The following is a 24172-nucleotide window of genomic DNA, read 5'->3' on the forward strand; positions in this document are numbered from 1 at the left end:
CCAGGGAAACGGGGATCCAAAGGACTCCCATAGTAACCAGACTCCCACTACTACCCATATTCTTTCTTGACCATTCAGTCCAAACCTGAACCTTTCCCTCTCCTACCCTACCCTGGGATCGCTTAATCACAGTGTCTGGGGCACACTGAGGTGCAAAGGAGGCTGGGTCCCCTGGGCAGGATGCCAGGATATCATCCCATCAGACCAGGTCATGGGAGAGGACGTCTGTCCACCCTCCCTACCTATTGGTGATGGTGACCAGCTGAGAGCCATGGTCAGTACACAGGCGCCGGGCATCACTGTAGACCACTTGGTCCTCTCCTAGCCAATAGCAGGATGGGCTATGCCACGTCCAACCCTGGCTCGAGAGAGAGGGCAGAAGAGGGGTGTCTGTGGGAGGAAGATCCCAGCCTTACCTGCCAATGCTTGAGCAGGGGTGACATCAGGATACCACTGTGTGTGCGCAGGACAGAGGGGACTGATTTGGTGCCAGGGAGCAATGCCTGGACTAAGTCCAGCATCTGGTTACTCTCGGCTCTCCCTACCACGACGGGCAGAGCGGGAATGCTGCTGTGGGTAGCTGGTGGACCTGCCTACGGTGTGGCTCTGAGAAATAAGTGGCATTTAAACCATGTACCTCAGTGATTAAAAACACATTTATAGCGTGTGTGGGGCCTTGGGTTCACTCCTCAGTGTGGGGAGGAAAAAAAAGAAAACAATAAAACAAAAATGATCGGGCTGAGGAGATGGCTCAGTTGGTAAAGTGTGGGCTAAGCAAGCATGTGGACCCGAGTTCAGATCCCAGAAGCCATGGGGAAAGCAGGTGTGGTGGCAAGTGCTTTCCCCCTCAGCATCGAGGAGGGGAAGGCAGGTGGATCCTTGAGGATCTGCTGGCCAGCCAACCTAACCTACTGGGGGAGACACAGTCCAATGAGAGACCCCGTCTCAAAATAAGGAAACCAACCTCCTTAGGCTGACCTTTGACCCCGACATGAACACATATATACACATATGGATGCACACACACATAAGCATTTACCTATGTGCACGTACAGTCATAAAAATAAAGACATAAAAATAACCAGGTGCTCGCAAGGTGGCTCAAAGGGTTAAGGCCTTTGCCACACTGATTTGAGTTCGAGCCACAGATCCCACGGTTAAAGGAGAGAACTGACCCCATAGGTTGGCCTCTGGCCTCTATGCACGCACTCCGACCTGTGCACACCAAACATTCCTATGACATACACAAGCATAATCGTGACAAATTAAAAAACATGCTAAAGAATCAATATTAAGAAAAAAATAGCATCTAGCTTGGACACCAGAACTGAAAGCTACAGAGAAGCCGGGCAGTGGTGGCGCACGCCTTTAATCCCAGCACTTGGGAGGCAGACGCAGGTGGATTTCTGAGTTTGAGGCCAGCCTGGTCTACAGAGTGAGTTCTTGGACAGCCAAGGCTACACAGAGAAACCCTGTCTCAAAAAACAAAACAAAACAAAACCAAAAACAAAAAAACAAACAAACAAAAAAAAACAAATAAAAAAATAAAAAGAAAGCTACAGAGATGCAGAGGATGGAGAGGGGTCTGAGTGGTCCTCAGGGCTTTGCAGGGTGGGGTCTCGTGGGGGGCTCCTGGGGAGGGAAGGAGGCCAGGGTAGCCTTTTATCAATGCGAGAAGTGACCACCTTATGTGCAGAGACAGCTCCAGAGTTGCAACAGGAGCCAGAACAAGAGAAGTGGTTGTCACGCTATCGGGGAGGCCCCCAGATGCCAAGCAGAGACCCCTGGCTCTCCCAGTGTTTCCCCCTAGACACGGTCTGGACACGGTATCCATACACATGCATTCCAGGCTGCCCTCCAATCGCCTATTCACTGTACTCACACCAGGACAGAGCTAAGGCCCGAGCTCACAGACCCCCAGAGTCCTCAGCTGAACCCCTGCCAGCCTGCTTCCCTCTCCTGCAGCAAGTGTGATCCTGCCTCTTGGGGAGAGCTCAGTTAGGGGTAGGCTTTCCGAGGAGTTTAACCCAAAGGAAACCAGGAAGGATGGAGACCTGCAGCAAGGAGCGGCTGCACAGAAGGCTGCAAAGGGATCATTACATAAGCCACTCACTTGCAACTGGGCCATGCCAAACAGGGTGGAGAAGGCCCGTCACATCCTTACCCTCCTTCACAACTCACAGTCCCCCTCATTTACCCAAAACTCTGATAGAGCCCAGTGGGCTAAAGGATGAGAAGGGAGAAAGCCTTCCCCACAGAGTGGCCTCTCTTCACCAGAAAAGACAGCCAACATGTCATCAGACGGGTGCACTGAGGAGAGAGCACTGGGGTGCACAGAGCCAGCCCACAGCACAGCCTACTCCTACTGTGACTAGACCAGGCTCGGCCATTTGGCTTCCTTGCACTCGACTGTGGAAAGAGACCCAGAGCTGGAGTGGGGCCCTCTACTCCTCCCCCCCAAGGTCCCACCCTGTGCCCCCAAATAACACTCCCTCAGGAAGGGGGCAGTTGAGAAACCAAGAGGATGCTGGCCAAGGCTGCAGGGTTCCCTCCATATCTCCCCACCCACCCAGGGAGCCCTGGGGCTGACCCCACCTCAGGCAGTTTCAGAAACACCCTCACCTTCCGGCAGCCATGGTCCTCCTCAGCAGTGCCTTGGCTCAGTCGGCCTGCCTTCTTGCAGATGGATGGCAAGGATTGGTTACAGGGACTGTCATTCCAGCGTCCTTCCTGGGACACATGATCAAGAAGACTCACCCCAAATCTCTTAACTCCCACCAAATTTTCCAGCCCATTTTCTAGACCTGAACCTGAACTTGCTGTGTGGATTCCTAGCAACCAGCCTCGTTTCCTACGTCCCGGGCTGTTGAATGGAGAGTCCTCTGCCAGTTTTCACTGGCAGAGGAAAGAACACATTGTTCAGAGGCTGGAAAGATGGCTCAGCACTTGGGAATGCTGGCCGCTCTTCCAGAGGACCCAGGTTCAATTCCCAGCACCCACAAGATGGCTTACACATCTACAACTCCAGCTCTGGGTGGATCCAGGGCCATCTTCTGACCTTCACAGGCACCGGGCATGAAAGTGGCATGCAAACATACATACGGGTGAAACACATCCATACGCAGAAAAAATAAAACATTTAAAAAGTTCTTGAACGCTTATAAGTGTTTTTGAAATTCTCTATCGAGTTACTTTGGATTGTGGGTAATCTTAGGTAATTGAACTGTGACAGCTGAGCCTGTAGGTCTTTTTCCTGGGACTACTGAAGAACCTGGGAGAGCAAAGGCTGCTGTGCCCAGACCTGAATCTCAGATGGTGAAATGGAGTCCAGCCCCGGGGCCTCCCAGTCTGCATGAGTCCGCCTTTATGCCCCTCCCTGACAGCACAGCGTCTGTTCATCCCACTAATCAGGAAACTCCTGGCACTTAGAAAACACTCTCCAAATCATTTAAATTTTTAAATAGAATCTCTTAATGCAGACAGAACTGCTGCCTAGGCCCCTGGACAGCAGGAGACTATGTCTAGGCCTCAGGGCTCTCTGTCAGAAACCTGCCTCAGTTTCCTCTCCCACCCACCCTGGGTCTGAGTCAAGGTATGGGCAAGCGTCCATCACCCATGATTTCTTGAGAAGACAGAACCCTGAACTGAGAAAGACCCTGGAGGGCAAGGGCTGGAACCCAGGGGCCTCACTTGCCCATTGCCTGGGTTCTGGTGCCATCTGCTGGTGGAAAGGAACAGCTGGCAAGAGACCAAGAATGGGTCTGCCATGCCTTGCTTCTGGAAAATTAGCTCTTCCAGCTCTGCAGGTGACTTAGCTGTGGAGGTGAGGGTGGGGCTCTAACCCTGTGGAAGGAAGCAGCCTGGGGTACACAGGGCTGATAATGGACAGTTATTTTTTTCAGCTGGGGGTGGGGGAGGCACTGGGAACATGGGGGGACGGAGGGGGTGCTGTGGTGCTAGTATGAGAAAGGAGAGTCTCACCGGCCCCCAAATGGTGACACAGTCCTCCAGGCTGTCACGGAAGTTGTTGGGCTCAAAGGGGTGCCAGTGGGTGAAGCTCACGAGGCTCCCGTCAGACCACTCAAAGTTCATCTGCAGTTTCAAGTCATTGAGGCCGATCCAAAGCTCCTCCACCTCTGGGGTGCAGGAGGGCGGGAGAGAGAGGGAGAAGACATTGAGGTCAGCCTCAGGCCAGCAGTTAAGGAAAGAAGATTCTTTGTGCTTCCTAGGCAGGAAGGGATTAGACATGCAGACCTCCACCCAGTCCTGAGGCCACGCAGCCCCTCACCTTGCTTGATCTGTTTGGTGATGAACTCCAGCTCAGCCATGCTATGGATGCTAAGGAGGTCGCCCCCGCCCCGTAGACACGCCCTCTTGGACTCCTGCCAGCTGCGCTTCTCGGCCTGCAGGCGGTAGCAGTGGCCCTGGAAGGACTGCCAGCTGGGGTCACACTCCACCTTGACGTTGGCCCACCTGTCTATGGAGAGGTGCATGGAGGTGCTCAGACAGAGTCCAATGGGTGCCACACCCCCTCCCTACCCTGTCTCGCCTGTAACATCTGCCTTCTCCATGACAACAGCCTTAAGATATTTAAAACCCAGGAAAAGGAGATATAGACAGACCATCTCTGGTTGAGTCTCTCAGGGAGAGATGGGGAAGCGGTGGGACACGCTATTCTCCTAAGCCAGCATCTACTGTAAACAGGGTTTCCTGCGAAACAAACTTAGCTCAAGGACACTATGTTTAATAAATGACATTGCTATCAAATAGCACCCATAGGGCACACTCTTTGGGTCGGCCTCAGCAGTCTTGGATAAAAGAAATGAGGGAGGGAGCCTTGGGTGAATAATGAGGCCTAATGTGACCAGAGGTGGGGTGAGCAGCCAGGAACACCGCAGGGCCCATGTCTGCCACACTGGTCACACCCCTTCTCTAGAATCGATCACTAGCTCCTTCCCTCTCCCACACCTGTCCATGCTTCTGAAGTCCCTCTCCTGCACCCACAGATGTGCTTTTGGGGTTTATCTGCTAGGGACTGGAGTTTAAGGGCAGCTGAAGTGAACAAGTCCTCACTTGGATCTTGGCAGAAGAAAACAAAATTTCATCAAACCACCCACAAAATCAGGCTCGGGCAGGATCCTGTCTAGGCAGGAGTAAAGATGTGAGTCTATCCCATGCATTGCCCCAGATTAGCATTCAGAGACCCAGCTCCATCTGGGTCAACTGAGGGGTAGTCCAGCCAGGCCTCTGAGTAGAGACTCCTCAAAGTGGGTGGGCTGGGAAGGGGGACAGGCAAGCTCTGTGGGGCAAGAGACAGCAATCATCTTTCACGAGCCATTGGGTTACGACGCTGGGCTGCAGCCCAGAACAGATTCTAGGAGCTATTCAAGTCCCAGGGTCCTGGGGGAAGAAGAAAGGGCCCTGTGGAAATGTGGTCCCTGCTTTGGAAATGACGTCCTTCACAGTGAGGCAGGCCATTCACTTAGGCTTGGTCTCCTGCAAACATCTGGGGTGCTGAAGGGGGGCAGGAAGGCAAATCCAAGCCACAGACTTACTTGCTTTTAGATCCTAGCGGCTAGAGGAGAGCTCCCCAGAAGAGCCACAGAGGAGAGAGTCCTGGCGGGATTCCCTCCGCGTGTGTGTGTGTGTGTGTGTGTGTGTGTGTAGGTTTCCACGGGCATGCCGTATTTTCCCTGGGAAGCATCTCTGCTTTAGCAGCCCCACAGCACAGAATCTGGACGACGACGGGATCCCTGTAGTTTAACTGCCCGGGAAGTGCCAGCCGTAGAGACACTGCTCAGACTCCAACTTTACACTAACTTTGCAAGAGGGAATGCATCCATTCTCAATTTGCAAATAAGGATTCTTCATCTCAGAGCGCCAAGGCCACATGTCAGGAAGGGGCAGTCCCCAAAGCAGGTCCTGTCCATCACCCCACACTCCATCTCTCTCAGGCGGCCCTCAGATTTATCTCTTTCAATCGCACCTTTGAGCTAGACACTCCCAGGCTTAAAAGCCAGAATGTTCCCATGGGCTACCCAGCCCGACTCAGGCTTCAGAGACCGGCTACGACCTGCCTTTCTGCACTCATGTCAAACGCCCTGCTTAAGAATCACCTGAGGGGGGGGGGTGTCTTGTTAAATGCAGGTTCTGATTCAGTTAATCTGGGGCGGGTCCCTTCCAGTCTGCTGTGCTAACAGGCCTCCAGGTGCAGCAAAGCTGGTGTCTGGTTCCCCCTAAACTCCATACCTCAGCGGCAAGCATCTCCCTCAGGCAGCTCCCACTGCTGGAATTGCTCCCCTCCCACGCCTCCCTCTGCCTTTGTGTGCATGTGCAGGTGCACAAGTGTGCATGTGGAGGCCAGAAGACAAACTGGGGCTTTCCTTAGGGGAGTATTCTATCATCATCATCATCATCATCATCGTCATCATCATCATCATCCTTTTGTCTCTGCCTCCTGGGATGACAGGTGCTCCCACCATATCTGGTGTTTTATTTCAAGATGGATGCTTTCAGGTCTAGCATTTTTGCCCAAGCTTTTGCCCCAGGACTCCTTCTGTCTTTTAAACTTACTATCAACCTGAAAACCTCAAGTCCAACATCACATTCATAAACCCCTCATCTCCCAGGCGTTCAGTCACTCTCCCCGGCTCCCGTCTATTACATATTTTGGAAGCCCATAGCTCAGGGCATTCTAAGTGTTAAGGTGTCTGTGACACCCCCATCAGACTGAAGTCTCTACTGCCAGCCTTTCACACAGTTCCCAACGTATGTTCACCCGATGGTTAATGACACATTCCAATTTTTCCTGACTAGCTGAATAATTAATAGAGAGGATCAGAGTCAATTTGTGTCTGTAGGACAAGAAAGGCTGAACTGGACAGGGACCCTGATGTCCCCAGCCCTCTGTGACTCCGCTCACCTGGCTGGATGGGCTCGGCTGTGGCGTTGGGCTTCTTCTTGCAAACATAGGGTAGGGCGATGCTGCAGTCGCGGTTCTGCCAGCCGCCTGAGGACTCAGTCCGGATCACTCCACAGTTCTCCTCGCCTGGATTGTCCGGCTGATCTGTGGGGCAGGCAGGGTGCCAGCACCCCAGGGGAGGGAAGCTCAAATTGTGTCCCTCCCAAGCCCTCTTCTGGGCCTCTTCTCTCGCCCACCCCAGTGTCAGCATTAGCCAGAGAAGCCTTGCCTCCATCCAGATTTGTATATTGCACCACTGGGTCACCCTGCTTTCTAGCCTGGGCTCATGCCACCCTGAAGCCCCTAATCAGCAATGTAGACTTTAGCCCTCATCTCCCTGACCTTGGGTTTATGGGTGCAGCCAGGTGTCTAAGAGCTGTGAATAGAGACTAAAACCAGATCCTCTCACCAGGCCCTGGACCAGGACTCCTCTACCTGAGAGGGCACAGGCAGTTCCCATTTCATACAAAGGCACTTCACAGGCTACAGGGCCATTCCGGGAGAGGGCACGAACCCAGACTTCCCACCTCTAGAGTCGGGTAGAAGGATGCCAAGTGTCCCCCGGGGTCCCCATGTCTCACCACTCTCCCAGTTGAGGTACTTGAGGGGTGAGTTGTCTGACCACTGCCAGCCTCCGCTGGTGTCCAAGTCATTAAGGCCAATCCACAGCGTAGAGCTGTAGCCCGTGAGGAGTCCTGTCGGAAAGACTGCTTGCTGAGAAAGGGAACCCCTGCCCACTACCACCCTCTCTCTCCACCTGCCCATCCCCAGATGGAAGAGTGCGTGGGGCGGGGGCGGTGGTGGTGTGTGTCCTGTCTTGTGGTGGGAGGAGGGGCTGTTCTCAGACTTCCGGGAGTCCCTCCCCTCCCCCCACTCCCTGCACGGGTCAGACCTCAGCCACAGGGGGCTGCCCTTCACCTCACCGTTGATGTAGGTCTGCTCATGGATCTCTGTGATGCTCAGCAGGTCCGCACCCTGCTGCTCGCAGCTGGCCCAGGCCTCCCTCCAGGACAGGGTGGATTGGAAGTTAAACTGGTAACAGCTGTCAGTCAGCTGGTCTTTGTCCCAGAATGTCTCGCAGTCGTTACCTGCCACCACCACAGATGGACCATAGGTCCCTCCACAACTCCCACAAGCTGCACCCACTCTAAGTCCCTCCCACGCCCACCCCAGCTCCCTCCAGGGCTCCCCCACCCCGCCTGTTTCTCACTCTTGATGGGGCAGAAGCCCCAGCGCTCATCTTTGCCGTAGTCCTGGGTGGTGGCACACCACAGGTGCCCATCTTCTCGGCCAGTGCTGGTGCAGCCATGGAACCACTGGTTGTCATACTTGAAGGGGATAGTACACGGCTTTCCGTGGGAGTTTCCCTGGATGGTGTAGACCTCTGCAGGGGAAGAGAGGCATGCCTTGGTGCCCAGAGCCCCACAGGTCCGTCCCACCTCACCCCTCAGGGAAAATCCCGCTATAACCCAGGAGCGTGGGACTATGGGAGAAAGCAGGGGTCTGGGGAGTCAGGGGGTCGGAGACAATGGCACCACACAATGGCAAAAGAGAGAACCAACTTTTGCTTTTTTTTTTTTTTTTCCGAGACAGGGTTTCTCTGTGTAGCCCTGGTTGTCCTGGAACTCACTCCGTAGACTAGGCTGGCCTTGAACTCAGAAATCCACCTACCTCTGCTTCCCAAGTGCTGGGATTAAAGGCGTGCGCCACCACCATCCGGCAAACCAACTTTTGCTATTGGGACACCTGAGGGATGTGGGACCTGCACACCCCTCTAGGAGGTTCCCAACCCACCTCCAGTGCCTTTTTGGTGCCACGGAGGGCTGAGCCAGCTACCCACGCCACCAAGGCTCCAGGCTGTCCCTAAACGGTCTATCCTGGATCACAGGTGTTTGTCCAGGACAGAATTTATCCTGGATCTAGTCACAAGCTCTTGAGCGGCTAAGATCCCCATGTTAAGCGCCTGCAAAACCAGAGTGGGGCTGCCACAAGATCTCTCTGGAGACTGAGCAGGAGATGGAGGCATTTAATTTTAGACCAGCCCTTTTTTATACGCAATAGCAATCTTAGGTCCTTTTAAATATTTTAATATACTATCAGGATTTTTAAAAATTGATTGCACTTTTTATGGGGAGGGGAGACACTATATAATATATAAAGGTCAGAGGGCAACTTTTGGGAGCAGGTTCTCTCTTTCCGCCATGAGGGTCCCCAGGGTGTCAGGTTTGGTGGCAAGTTGCCTTCATGCATGGAGCCATTGTTTCCATCGGCTTCCTGACGAATGCAGCTTAGGAGAGGCTCTCTTGGCCACTTTCTCCTATCTCCTCTCAGTTCAAAGCGCTTGCAGCCCCCCCTTCCCTACCCCTCTCTTTGAGACATAGCCCAGGTTGGCCTCCAATGCACGGCGTTGTCAAGGCTGGCCTTAGTGCTCCTGCCCTGCCCCAGCCTGAGCCACGAGGTCTTAAAAGCCACTGCTCTCCAAGGACCTTAACTGGGCTTTAACACACTCAAGGCTCAGCACAATCCTCTTCATAGCATTAGCGTTTTCCCGGAATAATCAGATTAGCCTCTATAGCCACTCTGTTCCCTGTCATAGGCCACTCTCCCTGCGCATAGGGAGAGCCCTTGCCGATGCACTCTCTGCCACTTTATGGGATGGTGCGAGCTAATTTTGAAATTTTCTTGATTTTGTTCTTTAATCTTTTTAATTACATTTATTTATTTATGTGGTGTGTGCGTGTGTATCTGTGCATGTGTATGAGTGTGTGAGTCTACGTGGTATGTCTGTGTGAGTCTGTGAGTCTACGTGGTATGTGTGTGTGTGTGTGTGTGTGAGAGAGAGAGAGAGATAGGGCAACTTTCAGGAGTTCGCTACTTCTACCATGGAGGTCCCAGGCACCAGACACCTTTATCCACTGAACCACCTTGCTGGCCCCAAGCTTTTAATTTTATTTGTGTGCACATCCATAGATGGGTATTTACATGTATGCAGGTATGTATTCACATGCTTGTATGTGTGTTGATACTAGATGTCGGCACCGACCTCTATGCCTGTTTGGTTGTTTCCAGTCTCAAGACTTTTGCAATGTTTTTTTCACCTGATGATGGTTTCGGAAGAGAAAGAAACCAGCTATCCTCCATTTTATGGGATTATAATTTTATTTGCGATGTTTGCATCTGATTTTTTCCCATCTGGGTTATCTATGTATGGTAGGTCTGTTTGCTTGTTTTGTTTGTTTATTATCCAAGACAGCGTTTCTCTGTGTAATTCCTGAAACTTGCTCTGTAGACCAAGCTGGCTTCAAGCTCATAGATCTACCTGCCTCTGCCCCTGCCTCTGCCCCTGCCTCGGCCTCTGCCCCTGCCCCTGCCTCTGCCCCTGCCTCTGCCTCCCGAGTGGGATTAAAGGTGTGAACCACCACCGCCCAGCGCACCTTGTGTTCTCTCATTAACCTAGGACTTAAAGAGGCAGCAAGGCTGCCCAGGGATCCTCCTGACTCTGACTTCTCAGTGCTGGGATTATAAGCAATACATATATCTTTTTTTTTATGAAGACTCTGGGATTTAACCCCATCCTTATGTGACAAGAACTTTACTAACTGAGCCATTTTCCCAGTCACTAATTTTTTTTTAAAGTAAGTTAAACCCTTTGAAGTTAATTTTCCTAATTACTTAAAACTTATCCTAAAGCTATCACTTTGGCACCTCTGGCCTACAATGGCCCCTCACCATAGTAAGGTCGAGCACATAGGTCTTCTTCACTGCCGTAGATGTTCCAATGGCCACTGCGGGTCTGGTCACCGCGCTCCAAGGTGCCAGGCTTGGATGCATTACTTGCACGGGACCCCAGAAGCAGGGACAACTGGTCCCCTAGTGTACGACACTGCCATCGAAGACTCAAGGCCTCTCGGTCACATTCATACATGCCCAGGGAAACTGTGGTGTTGGTGACGGGCCAACCTGTACCCAGGCACTGCATGGCACCCAGATTGAAGAGTCGGTTCCGGGAAACCCACTTCCAGCGCTGGGCAGGGAGACTGGCATTGCAGACTGGGGTGACTCGGACCTGCACACCCTGGGCCTCCAGACAGCCCTGCATCCCCTGGCTGAAGATGAGGAAGACATCAGGTTCTGGAAGGAAAGGCAGGACAGGAAGTCATCATACCTTGGTCTTGATGTTTATAAGCTAAGGCTTATAAACACTGACCATTGGGATAGCAATTGTCTCCTGCGTTAAATCTCTTAGTCCTATCTGTCACAGTTCAAGGTAGGGTGAAGGGCACTGCTATTGTCCCTGTACCCAGAGGTGGCATAGTCCACTCCTGTTCAGCCCTAAGTCATCTGAAAGCAAAAGCCAGGTCTCTGCCCCACTGTAAAATCAAACCCAACTCTACACAGCGCATCCAATGTTTCTTACATACACATGGGCATCATACACATACATGGGCTTCATACACATGTGCTTCACACACACACACACACACACACACACACACAGGCACCTTTATCTGTGGCTTCATCTTCTTCAGTGTCAGTTATCTACTGACAACTGCTGCCCAAAGATATCAAATGGAAAATTTCTAGAAATAAATAATCCCTAAGGTTTTTTTGTTTTTTGTTTTTGGAGACAGGGCTTCTCTGTGTATCCCTGGCTGTCCTGAAACTTGCTCTGTACACCAGGCTGGCTTCGAACTAACAGACATCCGCTTGCCTCTGCCTCCTGAGTGCTGGGATTAAAGTGCACCACCACCTGGCTAGTCCCTAAATTTTAAATAGCTGTCATTAAAGTACTTTTATAATTGACCTACTCCTCATCATTCATTTCTTACTATGCCCAATTTTTTAAAATTAAACTTTATCACAGGCGTGTATTTGTAGGAAAAACACATTGTGTTTCAGGTCTGGTATTAACTATAGTTTCAGGCATCCTCGGGGATTCTTGGGCTGTTTCCAACACGAAGGAGAATGACTGTACCTTCCCAAAGACCTTACAAGGCTGGGTGGAGGTGTCTACATTACAGACTCAGCTTCATAGAGTTCATCCTTCTAGATCTTTTTGAACCTCTCTTCTTTTCTTCCTTACTGAAACACTCATACTCCCCATAACTTTTGAATGCCTGGTTTTGTTTTGTTTCTTATTTGTTTGTTTGTTTTGAGACATCAAAATTTAGTCACTGAGACACACAGGCATGCACACACACACACATGCATACACACACATACACACACACATACTCTCCAACACACACACACACACACACACACACACACACTCCAACACACTCCCACAACAGTTTCAGATGAAAACACAAAGCTTAACGTTGATTATGGGCAGTCTAGGGATAGGAATAGGGAATGATTGCTTAAAAACATTTTTAAGGTTATTTCTTGGGTAGGAGGAATGATGAAAATGCTTTAGAATTAAATTATCATGGGAATATTCTAAGACCCAATTAACCACATTGTAAGTGGATAAATGTTATGTGAGTGGTATCCCAAGGGAGACAAGAAAGAAGGAAGAAAACAAGAGATAGGAAAGACTGTGGCTTAGAGACACAACATCACTCACAGTGTCCCCCAGACAGTAAACAAGCCTGGGTCCCTCTAACACCCACACCTGGGTCCCTCTAATACCCACACCTGGGTCCCTCTAACACCCACACCTGGGTCCCTCTAACACCCACACCTGGGTCTCTCTAACACCCACACCTGGGTCCCCCCTCTAACACCCACACCTGGGTCTCTCTAACATCCACACCTGGGTCCCCCCTCTAACACCCACACCTGGGTCTCTCTAACACCCACACCTGGGTCCCTCTAACACCCACACCTGGGTCCCTCTAACACCCACACCTGGGTCCCTCTAACACCCACACCTGGGTCCCTCTAACACCCACACCTGGGTCCCTCTAACACCCACACCTGGGTCTCTCTAACACCCACACCTGGGTCTCTCTAACACCCACACCTGGGTCCCTCTAACACCCATACCTGGGTCCCTCTAACACCCACACCTGGGTCCCTCTAACACCCACACCTGGGTCTCTCTAACACCCACACCTGAGTCTCTCTAACACCTACACCTGGGTCCCTCTAACACCCACACCTGGGTCTCTCTAACACCCACACCTGGGTCCCTCTAACACCCACACCTGGGTCTCTCTAACATCCACACTTCCCCGCCCTCCTTGGTCCGGCTGCCACTTATGCACACAACACACACACTTCTAGCACATTCCAGCCTGAAGAGAGTTTATGTATCCACTAGTGTGATGCTTAGTCTGAAAGGCCACTCTGACACAATCTAGAATCAACTGAGAAGAGTGAAGGGCCATCTAGATCAGGCTGGCCTGTGTGAGTGTCTATGGGGAATTATCTTGATTCCATTAATTTAACTGGGAAAACCCACGCAACGTGGGCAGTGCCATTCCCTAGGCAGGGAATCCTGAAGGCATAAGAGTGGAGAAACTGAGCTTAGTACAAACTGGGCATTAAAAATGTGACAAGTTGCTTCAAGTTCCTGTTACCCTGACTTCCCTGAAATCATTGATCATATCTGGGAAATATAAACAGAAGTTTCCTGTAAATTGCTTTTGTCAGGGCACTTTATAGCAGCAACAGAAACTATAATTGTGAGGTACTAGCATTCTGGGATAATTTGTGAACTGCATGGGTCACTTGGGCAAGAGCCTAACCTCTTTTTGACAGAGTTCTCCATAACTGATACAAAGGTGAAGCGTTTGGGACTGGGTCTGGTACACACTGCCTGTGAGTTAGAGGCGGAGGACGGTGAGAAGATTTGATGAGCACAGGCCCACGGCTAGCGAAGGACGAAGCTGCAATTGGAACCAAGTCTCTTCAGTCCAAACCCCACATTCTGTCTATTCTTGTGCTGGTCTTTTCAACCCTTAGAATGCATCCACCATGACAGCCAGAATGATCTCCCAAAGGTATAAATGTATTCCAGAAAAACTTAATATAATATTGGAGCAGTGACGGTCAAAAGGAGAAGAGATGGTTTCCATAGCACATGAAAATTCCACGGCAAGATAAATGTCAAAAGCAAAGTCAAACTCAAATGATAGCCAAGTATGGTGAAACAGGCCTGTGATCCTAGCACTTGGGAGGTGAAGGCAAAAGGACCAGGGGTTCAAGGTCGGTCTCGGGCACACATAGAAAGCTTAAGGCCAGCCTGGGCTACAGAAGACCCTATCTCAAGAAACAAAAAGGGAAATCATGTTATAAAATTACATATAACTTAGAGGCAAAGGGTTAATTCCTTAGTATAAAGAGAGCTTTCATCAATATTAATACATATATTATAAAAAATATTATTAGCCAAAAAATACAGAATACCCAGGATACAATTCACAGAACTCAGGAAGGTTAACAAGTCGAAGGGCCCAAGTGAGGTTGCTTCAATCCCACTTGGGAGGGAGAGGAAAGCAATCACAGAGAGGTAGGGCAAGGGGGGGGGGAGGGAGGGACCTGGGTGGGAAAGGGGACATGGAGGTGAAGTGGGGAGTATGATCAGGTATTGGTGGGGGAGCAGGACTGAAGCCCTGAGGGCCAGCAGAAAGAATGGAAACAGGCAACTTTGGGAGGGAGGAGGTTTGGGGAACCATCTAGAAATGTATCAGAGACCTAGGAAGTGAGAGACTCAGGACTCAAAGGGACCTTCGATAAAATGTCCTACAGTGGGGAAAGGGAACTTGTAGAGTCCACTTCCATCAGAAAGATGGGGCATCAAGTGGAGGGATGGGGTTGCCATCCCACAGTCAAAAACTCTGACCCAGAATTGTTCCTGTCTGAAAGAACTGCAGGGTCAAACTTGGAGAAGAGACCGAAGAAAAGGAGGTCCAAAGTGGGATCCAGCTCAAGGGGAGGCCCCAAGGCCTGACACTATTACTGATGCTAATAGTGTGTGCTCACAAAAATGGGCTTATCACAACTGCCCTCCAAAAGACCCAACAAGCAGCTGAAAGAGTCAGATGAAGATATTTGTACCCAACCAATGGGCAGAAGCTGCTGACTTCTGTTGTTGAATTAGGGAAAAGCTGGAAGAAGCTGAGGAGGAGGGCAACCTCATAGGAAGACCAGCAGTCTCAACTAACCTGGAACCCAGAGATTGCTCAGTCACTGAGCCACCAACCAGGCAGCATACACCAGCTGATATGAAGTCCCCAACACATATACAGCAGAGGACTGCCGGGTCTGGACTTGGGAGAAAAGATTCACCTAACCCTCAGGATACTGGAGTCCCCTGGGAGTGGGGAGGTCTGGTGGAGTGGGGGTGGGGTAGGGATATCCTCGTGGAGTGAGGGAGAAGGTATGGGCTGTGGAGCAGTCAGAGGGCGAACCAAGGGGATTAAAAACTGTAAAACAAGATTAAAGAATAAAAAACATTAAAAATAAAAGTATCATAGCATGTTTAGACAAATTAAAGGAACTTACAAACAAAAAATATTAATAATGCAGCATAAAACTAAATATATTCAAAGAAAGCTAAACATGTGAAATATTGTTGGCTTTTAAATATTGAAATAAAAGGCTGGGGATGTACCTCAGTGGAAGAGTGCCAGCCTCACATCAGCAAGGTCCTGGGTTAAATTCCCTGCACCGTACAAACAGAAAAATCAAGAAGCTAGGCAGATGGCTCTGCTGGTGGTGTTTGCCACGCGTGATGGTTTGCATATGCTTGTCCCAGGGAGTGGCACTATTAGAAGGTGTGGCCTTGTTGGAGGAAGTGTGTCACTGTGGGGGTGGGCTTAGAGATCTTCCTCCTAGCTGCCTGAGGATGCTGAGTCTGTCCCTGACTTCCTTCGGATGAAGATGTAGACCTCTCAGCTCCCCCTGCACCAAGCCTGCCTGGATGCTGCCAGGTTTCCACCTTGATGACAACGGACTGAACCTTAGAACCTGTAAGCCAGCCCCAATTAAATGATGTCATTTTTAAGACTTGCCTTGGTCATGGTGTCTGTTCACAGCAGTAAAACCCTAACTAAGACACCATGTAAATACACACACACACACACACACACACACACCACTGAAAGGCTATCCTCATAGCAATGTAGAAATAAGAAATTAATCCCAGCACTCTGGGAGGCAGAGGCAGGCATATTTCTGAGTTCGAGGCTAGCCTGGTCTACAGAATGAGTTTCAGGACAGCCAGGGCTACACAGAGAAACCCTGTCTCGAAAAACCAAAAAAAAAAAAAAAAGAAAAAAAGAAAAGAAAAAAGAAAAAGAAAAAAGAAAAAAGAAATTAATTAAATTACTTCAAAAGCAATCGATCATTTTTCAAATAAAATTCAAGCTCCTTACTTTGGGGCACTAAGTCCTACCGTGCTGGATAGTTTTATGCTAACTTGACACAAGCTAAGGTTGTCTGAGAAGAGGGAACCTCAACTGAGAAAAATCTTCCACCAGATGACTGTAGGCAAGCCTGTAGGGCATTCTCTTAATTAGTGATTGACAGGGAGGGCTCAGCCCTTTGTGGTCCTGGATTCTATGAGAAGTCAGGCTGAGCAAGCCATGAGGAGCAAGCTAGTCAGCAGCACCACTCCATGGCCTCTGCATCAGCTCCTGCCTGCAGGTTCCTGCCCTGCTTGAGTTCCTGTCCTGACTTCCTGTGATGGCGGACAGTGCTGTGGAAGCCAAAGCCAGGTAAACCTTGTTCCCCAAGTTGTCTTGTTCATGATGCTTCTTCTCAGCGATTAAAGCCCTAAGACGATCATCTGAGTGCTGATCTTCTAACACGGAAGCCATACCTCCTGCCTGAGTTCAGATGACACTAGTGCTAGTCACCCAAGCTGTGATTTCCTTGACCTGTTCAGTTTCCAGTCTCGAGGCCTTTGTACTGTCTCCTCCGCCTGACAATTCACATTTCAAAACACACAAAAGAAGTTTTATATCTTCAGAACACTGTCCGATTTCCTAATAAACCACAGTTATCCTCTATTTTATGGTTTGATTATAATTTTCCTTGCAATACTTACTTTTGATTCTCGCCCCCCCCCCCATCTATCTGTGTAATTGATTCCTATGCTATTTGGCAATTTTTATTATCTACTAGTCATTGTGGATAATGTGCATTAATTGATTTTTTTTTTTTTTAATTTTTCGAGACAGGGTTTCTCTGTGTAGACCTGGCTGTCCTGGAACTCACTCTGTAGACCAGGCTGGCCTCGAACTCAGAAATCCGCCTACCTCTGCCTCCCAAGTGCTGGGATTAAAGGCGCCCGGCCACTATGTGATTTTTAGATTTACTTATTTAATGTGTGCCCAAGTGTGCATGAACATCCCATGCACGCAGTACCTAAGGATACCACAAAAGGATGCTGGATCCCCTGGAACTAGAGTTACACGTGGTTGTGAGCTGCCATGTGGGTGCTGGGTACCAAACCTGGGTCCTCTGGAAGAGCAGCCAGTGCTCGTAACAGCTGAGCCATCTCTCCAGGCCCCATGTCTACTAAGTTTTACCTCATATCATGGCTGCTCTACTGCATGTTGGGCCTTGTTGATGGTGTGCTATAGGGAATATGATGTTTTTGAATGTTGAGTTCCGTTTTGGCAGGCAGTTCCATTCACAGTGGATCACTTGGATCCTGTGGAAGCTGGGTTTCAGGCTTTGTCATGCCCCTCATCCTTGGACTCAGTCTTGAGGTGAGGCTGTACAGGGATTTTAGGAGAAAACTGCAGATGATGACCAGGCCCCTCTAACTGGCGGAGCTTATATTTGTTTTGAACTCTGTCCAGGAAATAACCTAAACTGACTGGACTTGGGGGACCTGGAGTCTTTCCCTGCATCTGCATAACTTAGCGACTAATGAGGCTTTGAAGAGCTCTGTGGAAAGAAATTCTATGATGGCATCCTTTCTAGAATTTCCCTGTTGACTTTTAGCCATTTTAGGAACTCCAAACTCATATCTCCACTTTCCACAGCCCTGATCAGTCCCTGGAGCTGGGCAGTGAGCTCAGGTTTGATCAACACGCCACTCACCTAACTTTCTTTCCTTTTTAAGAATATACTTTCCTTTTATTCAAATTTTTTGGTTTTTTGTTTGTTTGTTTGTGTTTTGGATTTGGTTTTTTTTTTCCGAGACAGGGTTTCTCTGTATAACCCTGACTATCCTGGAACTCACTCTGTAAACCAGGCTGGCCTTGAACTCAGAAATCTGCCTGCCCCTGCCTCCCAGAGTGCTAGAATTACAGGCGTGCGCCACCACTGCCCAGCTTTTCAATTTTTTTTTATTACACTTTAAAATTCACACACACATACTGTGTTGGTGTGTGTGTGTGTCCCATGACATTCAGAGACTCAGTTCTCTCCTTCCACTGTTTGGATGCTGGGAATTGAACTCAGATCATAAGGTTTTGAAGTCAGATCACCAGGCTTGGTGGCAGGCATCTTTGCTAAGTCATCTATCTTACCCATGTTCCTTTAGTCTCTCGCATATTTTCCCCTCTCTACATCCATCTGGTTTTAGTTGTTCTTTAATGCCTTCAGACCATCATATATTTTCTTTTATTCTTAGTCTCTAAGCATTCTTGGTCATAGTTAGACTTGAACAAGCTAGCCTGCCATTTCTAGAACCAGAATTTATTATCCCTCATGTTCTTTTTTTTTTTTTTTTGTCTTTCCTTTTGTTTCTAAGCTCCTGGGGACTTTCTGTGGCCTCTCCACCACTGCACCCCTCGCCATATGGCCCTGTCACATAGCAGCGCTTGGGAAATCCTGGGTAACAAGTGTGTGCATACATGAATAAATCTCATATCTAGCACAGCCAGTCGGCCTGCCCCATCCAAACTGCTAGATTGGTTTTTCTAATACACACTGCCACAAGCTCCTGTCAAAATAGCATGGTGGGAAGTCTGGTAGAACCCTGCTCCTTTATCCTGCAGCACAGAAGGTGTATCTCTTTGTGTGAAGGGGGAGAGAGTGTTCTCTGGCAAGATGCACAGGAGCTTCCCAAAGTACCATCTGGGCGGCTGCCACAGTTAAACCTCCTGTACTGGGTCCTCTCTCCTTAATCTGATCCTTCCTTCCTTTCTCCTACAGTCTGAAGATTTACATCCCTCTCCAAACATCTATTTTGAATTCTTAACCCTGGAGGTGATGGTGTTAGGGTGGGGGCCTCTGGAAAGTGTTGAGGTTATTAGAGTCACAACATCAATTAACAGGATTCATGCCCTTATAAAAGACTCCCAAGGGTCGGGTCTGGGGTGTGGCTTTGTTGATAGAGTGCTTGCCTAGCTCACACAAAGTTCTGGGTTCAAGCCTCAGCACCACACAAGCCAGGCACGGTAGGTGCACCTGTAATCCCAGCACCGGCAATCAGGAGGTGGGGGTAGGGGCGTCAGTTCAAAGTCATCTTTGGCAACTTAAAGGTGTCCAACGCCAACCCGAGCTAAGTGAGTCTCCCGGCCCTTCCAATATTTCCTATGAGGAAATAATGTGGGAGGAGCTAGCCTCACCAGACACTGAAACTCTTCATTCCTCCATCTTTGGCTTCTTAGCTTCCAAATCCAGGACCAAGTAAATTCCTCTTGTTTATAACCTTCCTAATTGTGAATTTTTGATGAATATAGCTTCAAATTGCTGGAGCAGTGCACTAGAACAGGGCCCAGGGTTTATTCCAGACCTACCCAACTTCCTTTGAGGTAGAGAACCTTTGTGTGAGTGCAAGCACCTGTGCGTGCGTGTGTGCGTATGTGCTTATGCTGTGATATATGCTCATGTCATGTATGTGGGAACATGGAGTCCATGCCATGTTTGGAGGCCAGTATGCTGCTTTATTGATCTCTGCTCCTTGAAGCAAAGTCTCTCCCGGAACCAGTCAGGCTGGGAACCAGCAAGCCCCGGGAATGTGTCTCTGCCCCACATAGCATCATAACTGCTCTAGTTCTCTGAATCTGTGTCCTTGTCAAGCACCTATGGCCTGGGCATGAGGGGAGGACACAAGGTCCCCAAAGGGCCCCTCCAAGTACACCGTGCTTGGGAGTCCAGGATGCCAGTGCAGAGTGTGAAAATGTCCATCCCCAGATTTCAGCCTCCTGCACTTACTAGGATTGTCCTGCCCAGGACAAAGTGACCACTTGTATTTTTACTGGTAACCAACTCAAGCTCAGGACAGTGCCCAGTTGTCAAGTTGCAGCTCCATATGAACTTATGAATGAAGAAATAAATGAAGCTCCTCGGTGATCTGGGCACTGGGCATTGGTTGGGTGTGAGTCATGTATCTATTTAACAAATGTTTGCTAGGAATTTCAGGGCCAGGGGTGTAACTGTATTGTAAGTTGCTCAGCAACTACACCGTCCCGTGTTCAATTGCCAGCAACACACACACACACACACACACACACACACACACACACACAGACACACACACACACACAGACACACACACACACACACACACACACGTGTGCGTGCACGCGTGGCACCCAGTGTCCACATATTAGAATCATCCAAGCATACCCATCCACCTGGAAGCACACACCTATCATCCCAGCCCTTGGGAGCTGAAGGCAGGAGGAGGCCTTTGTCAACTACATAGCAAGTTAGAGGACAGCCTAAGAACATGAGACCTGGTTTAAAAACAAAAACAGGACCGGGAAGGAGGAAGGAAATTCACAGATGCCAGGCCTGGTGCCAGGCCTTGCGGGCCCCAGCGACAGGTCCCAGTCCTGATCACAGTGTGCTCAGCTGAGGTGGTAGAAATGGTGGCAGTGCTTAGCTGCAGTGAGCTGCCTGCCTGTAGTCTCTAGTCCTTTGCTTCCGTTTGCCTGGCGAAAACCCCATTTCTTCCCCCTCCTCTTCCCCCTCCCATCCCTCCTCTTTCTACATCAATAATAAGCCACGGCTATGTGGGCAGACGCATGGCTCACGTTTGACTGCTGACAGACAGTACACACGCCCCCTGGCCACTCTGATGTGGCTGACACACAACTCAGACCAGGTCAATCAGTTGGAATAAAGAAATCACTTAGAATAAAGAAAGTTTTCTTTCTGTAGAGATTTCTAGTTGGAGGCTACCAACAGCCACGTATCCTATCCTGGAGGAGTCACGTGTAAAGAAATAGCTGAATACTGGGAAGAGAAGCGCCTCTCAGTGACTCTGGGCATCCAGTCTCCAACCCTGGGCTCCTGTGGCTCTCCCAGACTCGTGCGTGTGAGGGGTGGGGGTGGGGGGGGCAGGGGGGGAGCCTTAAACCCAGGGCTTTACGCTGAGCCTGTCGTGCCCTGCCACTGGGTCACACCCCCAATCCGTGCTAAGCCTGTCGCTTTATGCTTCTGTTTTTCTGGCAGTTGCAGGAATCCTTGGGACCACAGCCTACCTCAGTATTCCCCAGAAAGCTGATGCTCCAAGATCCCTCTGCCTTGCTAGGCCTGTTCCTTGGGTCTGAGGCGGCATAGGGATCCTTTCAGAGGAGGCTGGATGACCCTCCCCACCCCTGTATTCTCCTGACCACCCTTCTGGCTGCTCCCCCCACCCGCCAGCCTCTTACCCCACGTTGATGACAACCCTAGGTACTGCAGGGAGATTAAACTAAACGTGAGTGAGATGACAGGGCCTCTGCCCTCAGGCTGTTTACACAGACGCCCGAGAGATGACCATCCTGAAGCAATCCATGCAAAAGCTACAAGCCACATGTCAACACATACAAATGCAAAACAGTCAGCCCGAATTTGGGCCGCATGGTTGGAAGGAAGGTGTTGGGTGGAAAGGGGCCTTCCAGGTCACCAGAGTGTAGCAGGAATCTCTCTGGTACTGCCAAATCGGTGGTCCGTCCTTCCCACGCCTCAGATGTCCTGGCCATTGCTATGGAAATTTATTCCCATGCACAGAGAGTAAGTTTTAAAGCAATGTGCCCTGATCGAAGAGATGCCTGTCCTCTCAAAATCACCTCCCCTCTGCTGGCATCCCCGGGTGGAAAGGCAGGTTTTATTTCTCCACAGAGACCTCCTTGCTGCCCCCGCAGCTTACCAGATTCCTCCAGAGCAGACCGGGCCAGAGGTCGGAGCCCTTGGCTAATCGGCTGCTCTCTCTACCACAAGCTGAAGACATTGCTGCTGAAGGGAGTGGTTGAGGAGATAATTCTAGCACAGTGCCTGGCGTGCAGCAGCAGACTCAGGAAATCGCTGTTGAACGCAAGGCATGTGCGACGAAACCCTGAAGGCTCACTCGCTCGCTCGCTCGAGCAGAGGTGAGGACAAGAGGGTGTTCCAAGCTGGGGAACCGCAGGCGCAAAGGCCAGACACTGGAATCTGAAACTGGGGGGGCCCGGACACCATCTGGCTTAGCTCTTGGAGAGACTTTAGGGGGTGGGAGGGAGATCCGACCTAAAGAAGGCATTGCAGGGTGGCCTTCAGCCCCTCGGCGTCTCTCTTATTAGTCCCCTCCCCAGGTCACATAGAGGGAGAGGTGACCGGGTCATTCCAGGGAGAGCAAGAGCCTGGCCACGGGGCTGCCAGCCAAGGGAAGCAGCTGTTTTCAATTGGCCTTAAGGTCAAGCCCGGAAATGTCCTTGAGTCAGCAGAAGCTGCCAGCTCCACTTTGCTAAGGGGCCAACCCCGGGGACCCAGCGATTCACCCTACATTCCCTCTGCTAGACTCTGCCCATCTACTTGTAGACGCAGTGACCCTGGGTGAAGGGATAGAGCCACCCCTCCCCTCGAGACGCACAGTCCTGCCCCACTGCATCCTACCGAAACCCCGAGGTGGGTTTCCCTCTCTCTTTCTCCTGCTCAGCCACAATCAGTTCGTGCCTGTGCAAACTGCTTGCCGCCCTCTGCTTCAAGTGCTTATCCTAAACGCTTGCCCGCCGCGCGCACGGGCTGCTCTGCCCTTTGCTGGGTACCGCCCCTTGTTCCTGTCACTGTGCAGTGGATCCCTCTCTCATTCTTTCCCAGACATGTCCTTCCTTCTGGTTTAACATATGGGTTGACAAGTGTGTTATCTGATGCCTGATGGGAATAAGTGTAGGAGATTCTCATCTCCCTGTTAAATGTAAGAGACCTTGGTGGAGACTGTGGGAAGCCTGGTCTGTGTGCTTTCAGTTCCCAGGGGAGCTGAGAGTCCTGGCCCAGGAAAAGGGTCTCAGTGTGGCTTGGACACTGGGCTTTTCTGGGACCACAAACCTTCACCACCCTGGCTCTCTCCCTTGCTGTTGGGACGACTGGCTCTTAGCCAGGCGTTGTGGCAGACGTCTGCAAGCTCAGCGCTCAGGAGGCTTGAGGCAGGACGACTGGCATTTAGGGGCCAGCCTGGGCCAAAGAGTAAGACCCGGTTCTAAAGCATAGGACCAGAATTCACTGGCCAGTGACCATGAAAGGCAGCTCAAACCACCTGTAACTCCAGATCCAGAGGAGCTGATACTCTCTTCTGGTCTCCTAGGGTACCTGCATACATGCACATGCGCACACAACACACACACACACACACACACACACACACACACACACACACACACACGATTTTATTAAAACAAAACAAAAAAACCTTTAAAAGGCAAACACAAACAAAATGGGGGAAAAAAGGCTGGCGGCTTTTGTCCACCCACCCTGATGGCTTTTGTCTTCTTACAACCATGCATCACAATGCCTTTTCAGCCTGTCCCTTCTCAGGTTTCTTCTTCCATGATGAAGACCAGAGCCACCTAGAGTCCACAAAAGCGGCCAGAGACTCTTTTTGCTACCCAACAGGTCAGCTCCTTCACTAGGACCCAGACCTCCAACCCAGAGCATCCCAGGAGCCCACCACACCCTCGAGGGCCTGGCTCAGGTCCCTGTCGGGGCGCCCTGAGATCTGTGCCCAGCTTGCCCGGCCCTCCTCCCAGATGCCGTCTGTAAGCCCACAGCCAAAATAAACAGCCCAAGAGCTACTTCCTTCCCGATGAGGGCACTTGCACAACCACGGATACTGTGACGGCAGGAAATGGCTTTCTAGGCCAGCACAGTCCAACCCCATTGCCCTGGGCCAAAATTGGAATTCAGACCCAGACACGCGTGGGTGGAACACATCCACACCAAAGTGCTGCCCTCGGCAGCATTGCTAGGATCTGCCCTCAACAACAGCCAGTATTTTATTAAGGCAGGTCCCTAAGGCTCCTGCGAGCCATCAGTGTGTGGGAGGGAGCTAGGAGCACATTATTTCAGGACATTGCTTATATCTGGGTGCCAGCCTTGATGCCAGGTTAGACACCC

The 24172-nt window shown here is 50.5% G+C and overlaps 1 protein-coding gene across 4 annotated transcripts in view; it reads right to left on the reverse strand.

Annotated features, from left to right (window-relative positions):
- Positions 1 to 24172, reverse strand: part of Mrc2 (mannose receptor C type 2) — a 61121-nt gene that overhangs the window by 13738 nt on the left and 23211 nt on the right. For all 4 annotated transcript variants that reach the window (XM_052195544.1, XM_052195542.1, XM_052195540.1 and 1 more), the window contains exons 2-10: positions 10691 to 11092; positions 8172 to 8345; positions 7885 to 8049; positions 7543 to 7656; positions 6923 to 7066; positions 4289 to 4477; positions 3982 to 4136; positions 2623 to 2730; positions 243 to 358 (exon numbers count right to left, since the gene is read on the reverse strand). In XM_052195544.1, coding sequence (XP_052051504.1) covers positions 243 to 358; positions 2623 to 2730; positions 3982 to 4136; positions 4289 to 4477; positions 6923 to 7066; positions 7543 to 7656; positions 7885 to 8049; positions 8172 to 8345; positions 10691 to 11092 — 1567 coding nt within the window. The remainder of the gene's footprint in view (positions 1 to 242; positions 359 to 2622; positions 2731 to 3981; positions 4137 to 4288; positions 4478 to 6922; positions 7067 to 7542; positions 7657 to 7884; positions 8050 to 8171; positions 8346 to 10690; positions 11093 to 24172) is intronic.

Source organism: Apodemus sylvaticus, chromosome 10 (genome assembly GCF_947179515.1).
Source record: "Apodemus sylvaticus chromosome 10, mApoSyl1.1, whole genome shotgun sequence".
Classification (NCBI taxonomy): domain Eukaryota; kingdom Metazoa; phylum Chordata; class Mammalia; order Rodentia; family Muridae; genus Apodemus; species Apodemus sylvaticus.